The sequence below is a fragment of the Brienomyrus brachyistius genome, chromosome 1 (assembly GCF_023856365.1).
Source record: "Brienomyrus brachyistius isolate T26 chromosome 1, BBRACH_0.4, whole genome shotgun sequence".
In the NCBI taxonomy this organism is placed as follows: Eukaryota; Metazoa; Chordata; class Actinopteri; order Osteoglossiformes; family Mormyridae; genus Brienomyrus; species Brienomyrus brachyistius.
The window spans coordinates 8,515,897-8,530,026 of record NC_064533.1 but is presented as its reverse complement, the minus strand read 5'-3'; the positions used below and the strand labels follow the sequence as shown (position 1 = coordinate 8,530,026).

Below are 14,130 nucleotides of genomic sequence, written 5' to 3'. Positions count from 1 at the left end.
GAGCTCTTGCTTGCAGAAGGTCATGACAGCATTGAGCCCGAGGAGTTCAATCTGGAGAGGCAGATACCCATATCACCGCTTCTCATCATCATAAGGAATGAGGATATTGCTGAGCACATCTGCACGGTAAGATGGGGGCTGGCCACGAGGATATAGAACCATATGGGAGATGTCAAATGAAGGTCAGAGTCATTGCTGTGGCCATCAGTAGCAAAGCCAAATGTAGAACTGGTTAAATCCATCTTGTGGTTAACTACTCTTTCTCGGCCCTTGGCCCTTGCCATGTACCGTGCTGTAGCACGATTGCCCCTCTTACCCAACTATGCTTCTGCTCTGTGCTCACGTCGCACTTACGATTCGGGCCCGAGCACGTTTTTGTCATTAGCATGCAACTTTTTTGTACTGAATAAAATATAGGAATGAAAGCGTTATTGCACAGCAACAGAACTCATGATGAATATCCTTCTGTGGCTTATTTGCAGTCGTCTTATTTTGGGCACAGTGACATAGATTTATCTAGTATCTAATACAGTGATTTTTATTAATTTGTGCTGTACGTATAAGAAGATAATCCCATATTTTATCAACAATGAAGTTTTTGTGTGTTGCATGCAGTTTTTTTTTGGATACTATAGTCAGCCCAAATTTCCAGCAAACTTGCACCTCTGCCATACACTAGTGGTGCACAGGGTACTGGTACTGAAAAGGCACCGCAGCCCCACATTTTTGAAAGCTGTACCGGTACTAAATAAATGTAATAACGAACTAATTACACTATTCCAGACATCACTAACGCTATATATCACTAACATTAACCATTGAATCAGAACCATGGGCTCAGTATGTCCAAACCACTACTGAAACTCAGTTATACCCTATGTCAGAATTGCATGCATCATGTTATATAGCTATATATTAGGCAGTGGTGGCCTAATGGTTAGGGATGTGCACTTGTAATCGAAAGATTGAAAGATTCGAATCCTCGACCAACAAGGTACCACTGAGGTACCCTGAGCAAGGTTCCTCCGTCCCAAACACTGCTCCCCGGGCACTGAATTAGTTGCCCCCTGCTATGTCACATTGTCACATATGGGTTAAATGCAGAGGACACATTTCGTTGTTGTGCACTGTGTGCTGTGGTGTGTCAACAATGATCACTGATCACCAAATTCTAAATATCTATTTACAGTGAACTAGCAAATTTGATTCATCTGCTCTACGTGCTGTGCATGAAAAGACTTGAGCTTAATGAAATGTCAGCTAGTTAAAAATCTACCTAGCTTCAAGTCAGTAATGCATGTAAGGAATCTTATAGCAAATGGGTTACGTCGACATCATCGAACTGGCATCTGGTTACTATGCTATACTATGTTTAAAGCAGCTAAACAATTATGCATAATGCGCCATGCGTGAAGTTTTCATACGTTTATTGAGCAGATGAGTGGAAGAAAGTGCTGTAACCTTTATAGACGCTTATCTCACATTATCTGTTAACCTTTTTTACAGTGGAAGAAATACGTTTTACAGTTTCGCGTTTGCGTGTGTGTTTTTACGTTCAGCAAATCACATACATACTGATCCCCTTGTAGCCCTCAATACTCTCCTTACACACTGGCGGAAATGTGCAAGAATCGGGGGTGGATATACCCTTTATGAACAGATTGTATTAGCACTCTCTTTGTAACTGAATGAATTAGAGAGACCATAATGCAATGCTTGGCAATATTAGGCTATGTGCTGCAGTGGAGGGTGGCTTAATTTGTTAAAATTAAAGGTGTAACAATTTAAATGCATTGGAGATAAATGTCTCTTGAAAATCAGTGTATAATTTACCATGAACAATACAGGATTTTTTGCATTGGCATCATTGCAGTATGAGGTCATAATTTTGGTACAGTGACAACATTACCATAGACAATTTGTTGCCATGATTGTGACAAATTTGTTGCTACTCAATCAGTACGTGTAATTTGTATTCATAACGGTTTTGAGGAGCGAGAAATGACGTGATGTGTACAGCCTACTGGATCTATTCCATCTGGGTTCGGTTCGGTGCTGTATATGTGCATAGGCATGGATCGGTTGTGTCATGACTGTGTTCCATGCTCGAGCACAGTCAGCGATCACACTAGTCTACTCACCATGCTCAGGCCCACTTCTTCAAGCCAACCCAGGCACGGTAAGCATGGTACAGTGTGATCACATTAGCCCAACAAACTGGACTTTGGGAGGATCATACATGCTCGGGCATGGTGCGGGATCGGCTAGTATGAGTGCCCCCTTAATGTCTGGTTTGGGTTTCGCTTGTCTGCTCTATCAGCTTATCAGAGTTTATATTGCGAGCCAGTATGCACCAGTGACATTAAATGAAAGCACAAAGGAACTTGACAAGGGGTGGTGTCACCAATTTATTTCAGATTCCACGGCTGCTGGAGCTGAAGAGATCAGCCAGTGTGCTGTTTGCTGGGATCGACCGAGCTGATGACGTCCTTCACCTCACACACCAGGAGCTCTTTGGCACCGGGGGCTTTGTGGTGTGCGACACGGATGCTCTGAGTTCCCTGACACTGGGTATGGACTTTGACCGGAACTCATACAAGGCCCAGACCGTTCGGTTCCATTCTGTGCAGTAAGGGAGACTGAGTTATAAATATCCGAAAATTCTGGTTTATTAGCTACATTTCTTTTAAAAAAAAGTAGGGGCAGCACAATGAGTGTGCAGGTTTCCTCTGGGAACTATGATTTTTCCAAGACACGCAGTTGGGCTAATTGCTAACTTTGAGCCCTCCGTGTATGATTGTGTGAGTGTGCACAGTAGATGCCCTGCGATGGACTTGTATCCCATCCAGGGTGACCCCTAGCATTGTGTGCTCTAGCCCCACCTCAATCCTGATCAGGATAAGTGGCTGGATGATTGTAGGGATGATGTTTCAAAAAGCACTTGATATCAACACCAGAAATCTATCAGTAATAGGTAACTGATATCAGAATTAACATGTTTATGTTGGTCGTGGCTGCAGTGGTTCACAGGCCATGCATTATGTTGACCATGATGTGACTGCACTGTGTGGTCCTTATGACCTTACTATGCATGGTTGTCTGTGTGCTTTAAACCTCCATCAATCAGACAACATGAAGAGGTTGGTCCAGGCTTTGGAGGAGCTGAGCAAGAAGGGGAAGTGGCTGTGGTTCCTCCACTACCGGGACAACCGTCTGCTGAAGGAGAACGCCAGGTACAAGATGTCGTTTGCTCATTAACCTGTGTGAGGACCCCAGGCAGGAAGACGGCCAGTCAAAGGCACCGTCTCTCTCTGTAGGCTGAGTACAGAAGCCCGGGACAGGAAGCAGTTCCTGGAATCCTGCCAGGAGGCCGGCCTGGTGGAGACGGTTCCGTATCACGGCTGTGACATCATGTCACAGGATCAACCCGATTATCTTCACTGCATGATCCGGCTACAGGCTCAGCATATCACAGCCCGGTTCGCCGTCTTCATAACAGGTTAGGGCGATGGGATCTCTTTATTCTCGCTCACACACACAAGCACACACACACGTTATCAGTGAGTGGGCTAGCTTTTTCTGTTTCCTGTTTTATTGCAATGAATATGAACGTTAGAGCTCACAGGTTTCAGCTGTCATCTCAAAGTGGCATGTGTAAAGAGTGCTGTGGCTTATGCTGTGTTCCATTTGAACTCGTAACTCAAAACTCGGAAATTCCGACTGTAATGCCCGCTGAAGTCGGAATTCTGACTCACGAACTCTGAAGAATCTAAACCACCTCGACCTCAGAATTCAGTATTTTACACCATTTATTAGCACGTATGTCTTATTTTTGGTTCATTAAATTGGTCGTACACATAGGATTGTCCAGCCACTATCTGTGTACGTATCGCTACAGTATTTTTATACATAAAATGCCACAAACAACCGGGCTAGAACTGGGGCCTGTTTCAGAAAGCTGGAAAACTCGTCAGATTTAAGGTAGTCTGGGCTAAATATAAGTGAACAAAAGTTATCCGGCTAAGTAAAGAATTTTGCTTTTTGAAAAAGGGCATCTGGTATTGCTAAATGGCTTTCCGACTTGCTATTAACTTGTGTGTGACGGCCTTCCCAGTTCTGAATTCCGAGGTAAATGGAAGACAGCATTAGCCTGTATGAGCCTCACTGCAGGAGTGCACCACCCAGTGGAGTTGTTGTGCAGCTGCGTTGTGTAACCGGTCCACCTTTTTCTTTTCTTTGCAGATGTACCAGATGATAATTTTGAGAACTACGGAATTTTTGCGATGGACATTGACACCTTTCTACAGATTTCTAGGAGAATCTCAACGCTTGCAGAGTTTTATGAATAGTTTTGCAGCAAGAATTTAATATTGGGTAGGCTGTCACATGATGGCATACAGTCATGTCAATATGTACATATTTCTGAAATATTTATCGCTTGGTGAGAACATTTCCTGATTTCCATTAGGAAAGATGTTAAGGGTTATTTTTTACCATCTTTCGGGAACAAGCACCCTGTTGGTGTGGATGACTTCTCATCAGCATTAAGCTCCTTGTGGACAAAGCAGTTTAAAGTTGTATAATTCAGGGTTAAGTTCTGTGCGGATGGCAGAACAACATCAGCACATGATTTTGCTGCCCCTCTGCAAGTTGTACTAGGCCTCTACTTGATTAAATACAAGAAGTCTTACTGTAACATTCCACAGAGGTCTATTTTCTCGGTTGTCAGAAGTTAGTCTTTGTAGAGCATATCTGACTTTTGTAAATCTTTTCCTAAACTAATAAAAGTGTTTTACATTTAAGAGCAGCATTAAATGCTGTAAACAGAGAACATAGGCAGGCTGACTTGAGGGAAATGTGATTAGCGAACTCAGACGCCAATTGCCTACAGGGTAAAAAGACTAAACGCAAAGAAACATTTTAACAGGCTGAGGTTTCCACCTAGTACATTTTTCATATTTATTTTCATATTAAGGGCTCATACAGGACTGACTGCAACAGTTTGGTCCTTGGTTGAAAGCTGTAGAAGCTGCTTGCCCAGCCAGCCACCCCAATGAGCATTTCAGACGATTTACTCTCCACTGCTCTAAGTTCCCACATCGACGTGGAGCTTCAGTGTCACTCTTACATTTTACGGCCAGCACGTCAGACCAGGTCTTGGCAGGAAAAACACAGAGAGCTAACAATTCTGCCTGATTTCTTCATAGTACTGGTGAAGCTCCCAAACAGATTTCCTCAAAATTACCCCCCAGCACCTTCATGTATACACCTGGCCGCTTTTATTTGTTTTGTACAGAATTTACCAAATGTAAAAATACTATTTATTAGTGCTGAATAATCCTCTCCATAACCATTTGGGTAAAACTAATCATTTTGGCATATTGACGGAACATTTTTTCTTGGGGAAAAAAAAAATGGTTACATTATGCTGGAAAAGAAAGACAGCCCGATGCTTGTCAAAGTGTAATTATAAAAAGCAGCCCCCAGCCCTGATATAAAGAATACCAACATCCTCAGCTTCCATAATGGGCAAAACATATATGTGGATCACGAGCCAGCACTGTGTAAGGTTGCGTTTTAGATATCTGCTAAATTGGGCGACAGCTCTCCATTCCACTACTGGTCACCGGCATCGCCAAAGATGTCGTTCTTCTTGCGTTCCATTTCGGCAAAGTCGAATTCTGTGCCCGTCATGCGCTTGTAGATGTCCTTGATGTCATCGCAGGTTGTCTCGAAGTGTGTGGTGGCATCATACGAACGGGAGATGAAGACCTACAGAATAAATTACATACATGTTCTACATGAAAACACAGCTTACATTTTCCAAACACTAAGTTTCTCAGCCAGCCCAAGAAACCGTACCCTCAACACAGCTGGATTAGCACTAATTAAATCCAGGTTAGTCATTTTCTCTTCAGCACAACTAAGATTCATCAGAATCCTCCAGGCAGTGTTGCACTTGGGGAGGAGCTAACCCTAATCTTTGTTACTCACCTGGCTTTCGGCACCCATGTCAGTTGCCTTATACTGATCACTGATGCTCACAAACCTTCAGAGGGAGAAATAAAAATGACATCACTCAAAGTAGTTAGGAGTGATCATGGCGCAACTCAAAACATCCATGTATGTGTTTTACAGACCACCGACATATCATGTTGACAAATCTAAGGAACTGAACTAACTCAAAGCTCACTCTAAGGCAGGGGTAGGGAACCTGATAGTTGGAGAGCCGGTGTGGGTGGGGGTTTTTGGGATGACCTCTCAGTCAGCCAATAATAAAGCAGCGATTCTCAACTCCAGTCCTTGGAATCCACTATTATTGGCTGACTGAGAGGCCATCCCAAAAACCCACACCGGCTCTCCATGGATCAGGTTCCCTACCCCTGCTCTAAGGTGCAAAGAGACATACTTCTGCTCCACAGGCTCCAGAAGGTCCAGGGCTGGTTTGATCTCCTTCTCAGGATCTCCAGTCTCCACTGTGGTGCTGACTATGGCCACATACTTTCCCTGTGCGGCCACGTTGTGAGCATAGGAGATCATGCACACGTAGATATCTGCAGACACACAGTGGGTTCTTACAAAATGTTCCTGTGGGTGGCAGACATGTCATACAGTTGCACCTCTCCTGTGAGATCACTTCCTCTTGGACCCACCATGCTTCCTGTTGACTTGGTTCTGGGGGATGATGATCTGGCAGGAGTTGGCATCGCTGGTATTCTTAATGGGATGGTTCATGATGCAGATGACACGGATCACCTGACCCACCTTGCTCACTTTGTCCATGATGTAGCTCGGGTCACAAATCAGTTGCTTACAGCGAGCAATCTAGGTTGAACAACAAGACAAAATATTTTAAATATCAAAACATTTAAAAGGGTTAATGTACCGGCCCTGCAATAGTAATCACAGTTTGTTCAAGCCAATCATCGCTGAAACCTAACAAATTGTGTGTGGTTTATTACAAGTTTTCTGTAGCTTGACTGCACAGAGTCTGCAACAATTGTGCCTCTGTGTCGACGTCTAAATGTCCATATGGAATTATCCACATCATCATCCCGCCATGACTTCAGCTCTTTTGGCCCAGCTCGGCTGTATCAAAGGCCTGGCACAGGAAGCGACTAGCTCACCTCGCCCTCGGATTTCACGCCCACAACCCGCCCATTCTCCATGACAATCTCCTCTATGGGCTTGTTCAACATGTAGGTCCCTCCATAAATGGCACTTAGTCTGTTGGGGGAGGAACAAGGCAACTAGGGTCAGTCGTGGGCTGTAGCCAGTACCCATAAATGCGAGTTGGAGCGGGTCGCACCTGGCAAAACCCTGGGGCAGCTCCCCCAGGCCATAAAGTGGGTAGAGGTATGGGCTCTTGCCGTATCTGGCCAGGGATTCACTGTACAGCTTGATCCTGTTTATTGTGTCTAGGCACGGCTGGTCCAGATAGCTTCACGGAAAAAAAGAAAGTGATATTTAATGTCTTGGAAAGGTACAAACAGCTATACTATCTGGTTTTTAACTACAGTTGATGGGTGAGAAGGGTAGATTAATTTTCAAAGCATCACTCAAGACCTTGATACATTGCATCTTATTTTCATTTATACATCTTCTACATACATACACATAAAATTATACTCTTAGGCCAATTTACTGCAGGAAAAAGCAGTACACAGAGGAAACCCATGTGACATGGAGGTGGGATTCAAACCCACACCCTGAAGTTAAGACAAGCATACCACCCACTAAGCTGCTGTGTGGCTCACCGTATACACATGCTATTCAGCAGACTTTTGTGCAAAGCAATGTACAAGTTTGGAAAGTCTAGAGGTGGATTACGGGCATTGATGAAGGGCCCAAAGATGATATTCTGGCAACGGGATTAGAACCCACAACATTCCACACATAGGCACAGGTCCCCTGACCCACTAAGCTACACCTCTAACACTGAAGTGATTCCAGGCAGAGTCTGACACCCAGCGTTGACACAAAAAAAACACTTGTGTTCATGTATTTTTTGGGGGGAAAATATTGAACTAATCATGCGGCGATGTCACTCACTCGTCTGTCCTGTAGAGGGCCAGGGCATGGCCAGTGAAGTCGATGACATCCTGACCCAGGTCAAACTTCTTATAAACATCTCGCATGGTCGTCTTCGCTGGGTCGACACCCTCCATCGTTTTCGGGTCACTTTCATCGAAATTGGCAACAAACACCAAGAACTTCCTGAACCTCCGCTTCTCAAAGAGCCCCATCAGACCTGAAGACAGGACTCTATGGTGTCAGTCTCATAACCGCGACCATACGGTACCTCAGACAGTTTGGAAAAACGCAAGTTTCCCAGAACCCACTGCAAAACTCACTGGAGGCTAGTGCTTCTGCCTCGGTGGAGGGCACCTTGTAGATGCTACCCTTCTTATAGACAAAGCTGCCCTCGATCACCTTGAAGTCCAGGTACCGCGTCACCTGTGTTATCAGCAGCATTCGCACCAGCTGACCTGAAAAAAAAAGGCAGCATGTCACTTTTCACTCCTCGGTTCCTGCACCAGTCAGTCTTCTCTCATGATCTGCCATGTTAGGAGAAACTCCATGGACAATAAAGAAAGAAAAAAGAAAAAAAAAGAAAAAAATCACAAGGCTAATGTACCAGCAGCACTTCATATTGAGCACTTAGATTTAAGAACCGCCATTGTGAATTCACAATTCGGAGATGGTCCAGGCTGACTGGTCCTTACCATTGGCCATGAGAAACTTGGGGATAAGGTCCACATTCCAGTCCCGACCCTTCCCCATAGACTCAGGGGGGCTTCCTGGGATACTGAAGCGCTTGTACAGCTGGGGGAATCCAATGTACAGGCATTTATGAGCTTCAGACACAGACTACAAGCTTAGTAGTCAGTTCAGTTCTTTTACAAACATCAAAACGCACAATGTTAACAAGTGGAGATAAATTTAATTCCATTACTAATAATGGATTACTTCTGTGATCGTAACTACAGCAGGAACACTGCTACATACAGAGCACTGTAATGTGGGCATCGTGTCCTTTATGTCTGACTTACGTCCTCCAGCGGGGTGATGGAGGCACTCTCCGCACCGTAGTACGAGTTCCGGTCCATGTGCAGCACCTTCTTGCCCTTCACCGACATGATACCAGACAGGATGCATTCCTGTAACAGGAGACAGCGGAGCTTCAGAGAGAAGCTGTGCACAAGGCCATAACCCATCCTCCATAGAGGCTCACATTTATAGCAACAGAGTGAAGGCATCGATACCAAAAAACTGGATCCCTCACACATTAGAGCCAGATAATGAAAGGGCTATCGAGGAATGACCAGCGTTTCACTCTAGGGCATAAGAGATTAATCACTGCTTACATTCTGACACACTCCTGTAGGCAGCACTGCCTAAAGGTACAGTAAGCTTTAATGAAACTGGGAGTATGCAGACCCAGGGATTTGTGATGGCTTTGATCGGACTACACAGGTACTAATTAAACTTCTAGTTTTCGTAAGACTTCAGCAAATTTAAGCTGGACGCTCCATGGAATAACGTGCTTTAGTGTGTTCAGTCTTTCATGGGAGGCCAACTGGTTGCCTCCAAACTTGGCAGCCAACTGGATTTCCTCAAAACAGGCCCTAAAACCTGCAAATTAAAGGGACGGTGCACTAGCAGGATTCCAGGACTGAGAGCCACATCATGGACACTCAGAGTTAAAAGCCTGAAGATCACATGTTCATGATCTGTGCAACCACACAACTGAGGAGAAAGTCTTCCCTCAAACGATCAGCTTTTCTGCGTGAAGAGCAGACTTGGGCTGGCGCACTCCCAGAGCACATAGCCGATACTTAGTATGACAAACACACAGCAACGGCCATGTCACATGACTACAGCACCCTTGAGTCACATGTTCTGGCTGCTGATGGTAGGCGGAGCATTAAGTTACAAGGGTCAAAATCCATCATGTGGAGTTTTTTCAGCCCTCTTGCCAGCAGAGGAGGTTCTTGAACAAGAATGGGCCTCTACATAACATTCACATTTGATTACACAGAAAGGAAGAGGGGAATCCGGGAATGTTTCAGCTGAAAGGGAGGTTTTCCTTGGGTACAGCATCTACCTCTTTATTTAAATCATGGTTCATTTCCAGGATGGAATTTGAAGCTTGCTGTGGGCCAGTAGCAGATCATTCCAATTTACCAGAAAGCAGCAAACAGGAGTTCGAGACCACAGAGCTCAGGGTCCTGGAGCTAAGGGAACCAGCCTTGGAGATCAAGACTGTACGACTGAAGGAGCCACTCAATGTATAGTTCCTTAAATTGAAAACAGAACTGTAATATCAAGTATTTAAGTGTCTCGAAAACATTAAAGTGCACAAAGGTGCAGCCTTAAAAAGCTGCCGACTCAAGTCTGAGGATATCCCAGTTAACTGCTAGAGTAAGGACCCTGACAACATCCAGCTATACGGAAGGACACAAAGCTGTAAGCTGCTTTGGATAAGCATGTTACCTAAGCCAGGCAACATAAAGTCAAAGCAGCAGGCTGGTGAGGGGAGCTCAAACAGTCACTTCTCTCACTACGAAACCGTAGTGTGAAATCAGGACACAATACATGCAACTACATACACACAAGCATGTGGGACACACTTCCCCGTGACACAGCATGCCTGGAGCGGTGCCGAGATCAAAGAAATGTGCATGGTGGTAAAACCCTGGTACATACTGAAAGAGTAATTAAATACAAAACTGCTAGCATTTGAGCAATTAAAAAATAAAAATAAAAACATTTCACAGTGGGCTATGCAACCAAAGACCCTCAATGCGTGCAGCCGAACTGCAGAAGTTTCAATTCCTTATTTACTGCTAAGAAAAACTGTCATGCCTGAATTAGAAAGGTCTGCTGGTGCTGAAAGAGGTGATGCCCCACAACAAACAGCCCACTGCAAGATCACCTACATTACCAACGCACACAGATTGGACGTCAGATACCCCAACGAGTCAGGTCACAGTACTGCGTTCAAAAGAAGCATGGCAGATGGGGGACTTGATAAACCTTGTTTTCAGCCGTGATCAGCAGTGGGATGAAGGCGTAACATGCCAAACTCTACCTGTCTGACCAGCACCATGTTAATGATTGTCTTTCACTCATAACACAGGAATAAAGTTTATGAATTACTGTTCAGATGTGTTAAATGTGGACTCTGGTAACAAGCTCCTTTGCAGTTGCTTCCATCGCTACGTAATGTAAATTTACCTAGATACACAACTGCAAGACTGAGTCAGACTTCTGCACCCAAATGGATTTCAAACATTCAGTTCATGATTCAGTACTCTACACTGCTTCTGAATTGTAGTGACATCACATGATAAACAGTGAATCAAGCTCTCAAAAACACCAATTTCACCAGAGTCATAAACTAACCCAATGGCCGCTACTGTACACAGTGTTTTCCCATCCTAAAGCCAGTGTCGCACTTGAAGTTCAAACGGTTCTATGGTCGCGGCCAGAACCTTTGACATTTTATGAACACTTTAATGTCTAGGCCAGCCAATGCCATCATAAACTATACTCAAAAGGAGTATTCCGTTTAGTTTAGGTCTTTAAAGGGACCAGAAATAAACCAATGAATAAATCAAAGCCGTTCACCCCCCCCCCCCGGCACTCATCGGACACTCAGCAAATGAAAAACAGGGACACATAACTTGTTTCTGCAGGAAATGAGAGGCTGGAATCAGGCCCAAGGAAACGGCCAGTCTGACCACATGCATGGGGAAGCACCTGTGCTTGGTGCTGCCTTGGGGAACCGAAAGCACATCCCTTCACTTCCACCATAACTTCAACCTAGCCAGTACCAAGCTTCATGGGGAGCCAAGATGTCCATAGAACATCTACGTGCATGCTGACAACTCCATCACACCCAGGATATATTACTTAACTCTCACAATAATACAGTAATGCACTACTGAGTGCTCGTCGCGGTGAAATACCATATTATCCTGCAAAAATGCAATACCCTAAATCTGACTTGCAAAATCAGGCAGTATAAAGGAGTAACGGGAGCCTGCACACCGAATTACCTATTCAATGTATGCGGTCACACGGAAACGGAGAGCTGCTGTGTCGATGTGCACTGCAACTTCCTCAAGATGGAAATCCAGATGCACCTTCCTGTAAGGGGGAGCAGGAAAAACCACAGTCCTGTAGCCGGTCGATCGGCGCTTACTGGCAGAGCTGGTAGCTCCAGTACAGCTCGCAGTACAATTACGTGGGTTAGGGGCTCGTTAACCACACATGTTATGGTTGCTGGTAACTAATGTTTTGGTTGCGTGCGCGGATGCAGCGGAACAGGAGAATGAGCGGCCGACCCTTTGTTAAAAAACAGAATCACTTGGTCATTAAAACACTCAACCAAGCTTTGTATTTCCGTGTGCGTAAAAAATATTTCTGTTTTACCAACAAGTTAGCTGCCGGAGCTCTTATAGTCCTTCTGCCGGAGCAATTTCACGAGCGTAGAGAAAGGCGTCCACACCCAAGCGACGGCCCGCTCGGCAACCATCTCGGATACTGGCTTCGAACGGCGCTTCCTCCAAATGTAGGTCAACAGAAATAATTTTATAAACTGTATTGACAAAACGGAAACTTTACCTCGGCACAAATGTCAGCAGAGAAAGCAAACCGGTTAACGTTATTATTTGTCGCTGTAGCAGGAATACAGATGTAGGAAAACTCCGTATAAAATATGAAGTTTCCTGTAACCAAATCGAAGTGAAACGTAGCTGTGCCGACGAAGGCTTTCGGGTGAACCGCAAAGAGCCGCAGTTTTTAATCTTTATGAAGTCACACCCGCCACCGAGAGCTACTTGCTAACGCCGAGGCCTGGCTAATCTCAGCATGCTAGTCACGCATAGCCGCGGCTCCGGTAACGAAGGGGCCTCGCTTGCTAACGTTAGCATGTTAATAACGCACAGCCACGGCTCCGCTGACGAGGGGCCTCGCTTTGCTAACGTTAGCATGCTAGTAAGGCTTGGGCTTAGCGCTGAGCAGCTCCTTTGTACCCTCAAACGCCCAGTCTTTGGTTCGGCGAATGGCGCCTCAGTTTGCCCTCACCGTAAGTCCGGTCCCCAGCACGATGACATCGTATTCTTCATTCATTTTTTCTGCAGTTGATGTTTTCTATTCTTGCCTACGGTTACCGTTCGGGTGCAAGAAAATGGAGAACAGTGACTCAAAGCAAAAGAGGCTGCGGTCCAACGTCAGTCAGTTCCGGCCCGGCGGTAGGGGAGGAGCCAGCGCGGGGAGTTAAATGGTTGCGGCGGGCTGACGGAGGCGGGCGTCTCTCTGTGTATATAAGGGCTTTTTTTTATTGACGTTGTGTTTAGACGGTGTGGCAGCATCTGTTCGTATGTCTTCATAACCTGGGAAAAAATAACACACAAATGCTGAAATGCCACAAGAATTCAGAGCTGCGTGTCCAGATTTAAACAAATATCTTAAAATATTTGGGAAACACAAGGGTCTCTCAGGCCATAATTTGTAAATCACTGAGTGCATAAAACGAGTATTCAGTCGGGATGTACGTATTGCATAATGTTGATGTCAATATTAGCATTGCAGTTCCCGACAGTAAGCTGAATAATTGTATTAAACAGCAAGTTGTATTAAACAGCAGTCGAAGTGTCATCTTACAAAGAAACAAACCTTTGTCATATAATCCGAGTTAAGTGTTAAAAGCGAAAACGTGTCCTCAGATTACCGGACCGAGTAACACGGTAACATACCTCCCGAGGAACAGGGTGCTGAGATCAGCAGGTCATCACGAAAAAGCAATATATTTTATGTTATTATAAAGCAGTAGGCATAGTATTCAAAGAACATGTTTCTGTGTAGTGCATACTGGAAAAGCAGACGTCTTTTTTATTTCATCTGTTGTACTTTGCATTTGGATTTGATTACAACTTGATTCTCTTGCTGTTATCTGATTTATATTTATATGTTATCTGATTTTGATATTAGGTTATACCGGTGTTTCGTTTAGCTCTTGTCCCAATAACATATGCCAATAACAATAACATAAGTTACTAGTCACTTAAGCTCTTTGACAGCTGTTTGTTTCTCATGTATTTTTTTTCTGTACAAAAACAT

At 44.6% G+C, this 14,130-nt stretch overlaps 2 protein-coding genes across 4 annotated transcripts in view; one reads left to right on the top strand and one right to left on the bottom strand.

The window, feature by feature from the left end:
* tasor2 (transcription activation suppressor family member 2) overlaps nt 1–4,802 on the top strand; it is a 29,604-nt gene extending 24,802 nt beyond the window's left edge. For all 3 annotated transcript variants that reach the window (XM_049023724.1, XM_049023733.1, XM_049023741.1), the window contains 5 exons: nt 1–126; nt 2,418–2,571; nt 3,128–3,233; nt 3,318–3,499; nt 4,243–4,802. In XM_049023724.1, coding sequence (XP_048879681.1) covers nt 1–126; nt 2,418–2,571; nt 3,128–3,233; nt 3,318–3,499; nt 4,243–4,349 — 675 coding nt within the window. In that variant the 3' untranslated portion in view covers nt 4,350–4,802. The remainder of the gene's footprint in view (nt 127–2,417; nt 2,572–3,127; nt 3,234–3,317; nt 3,500–4,242) is intronic.
* Nucleotides 4,803–4,952: 150 nt separating this feature from the next.
* gdi2 (GDP dissociation inhibitor 2) lies at nt 4,953–13,265 on the bottom strand. The gene is made up of 11 exons (XM_049023809.1): nt 13,096–13,265; nt 9,054–9,161; nt 8,727–8,826; nt 8,355–8,489; nt 8,053–8,251; nt 7,310–7,441; nt 7,128–7,227; nt 6,654–6,825; nt 6,410–6,554; nt 5,995–6,049; nt 4,953–5,772 (listed from the first exon to the last, which is right to left on the bottom strand). Exons 1-11 carry the CDS (start codon nt 13,138–13,140, stop codon nt 5,617–5,619), a joined length of 1,347 nt encoding a protein of 448 aa, XP_048879766.1. The 5' UTR covers nt 13,141–13,265; the 3' UTR covers nt 4,953–5,616.
* Nucleotides 13,266–14,130: the final 865 nt, after the last annotated feature.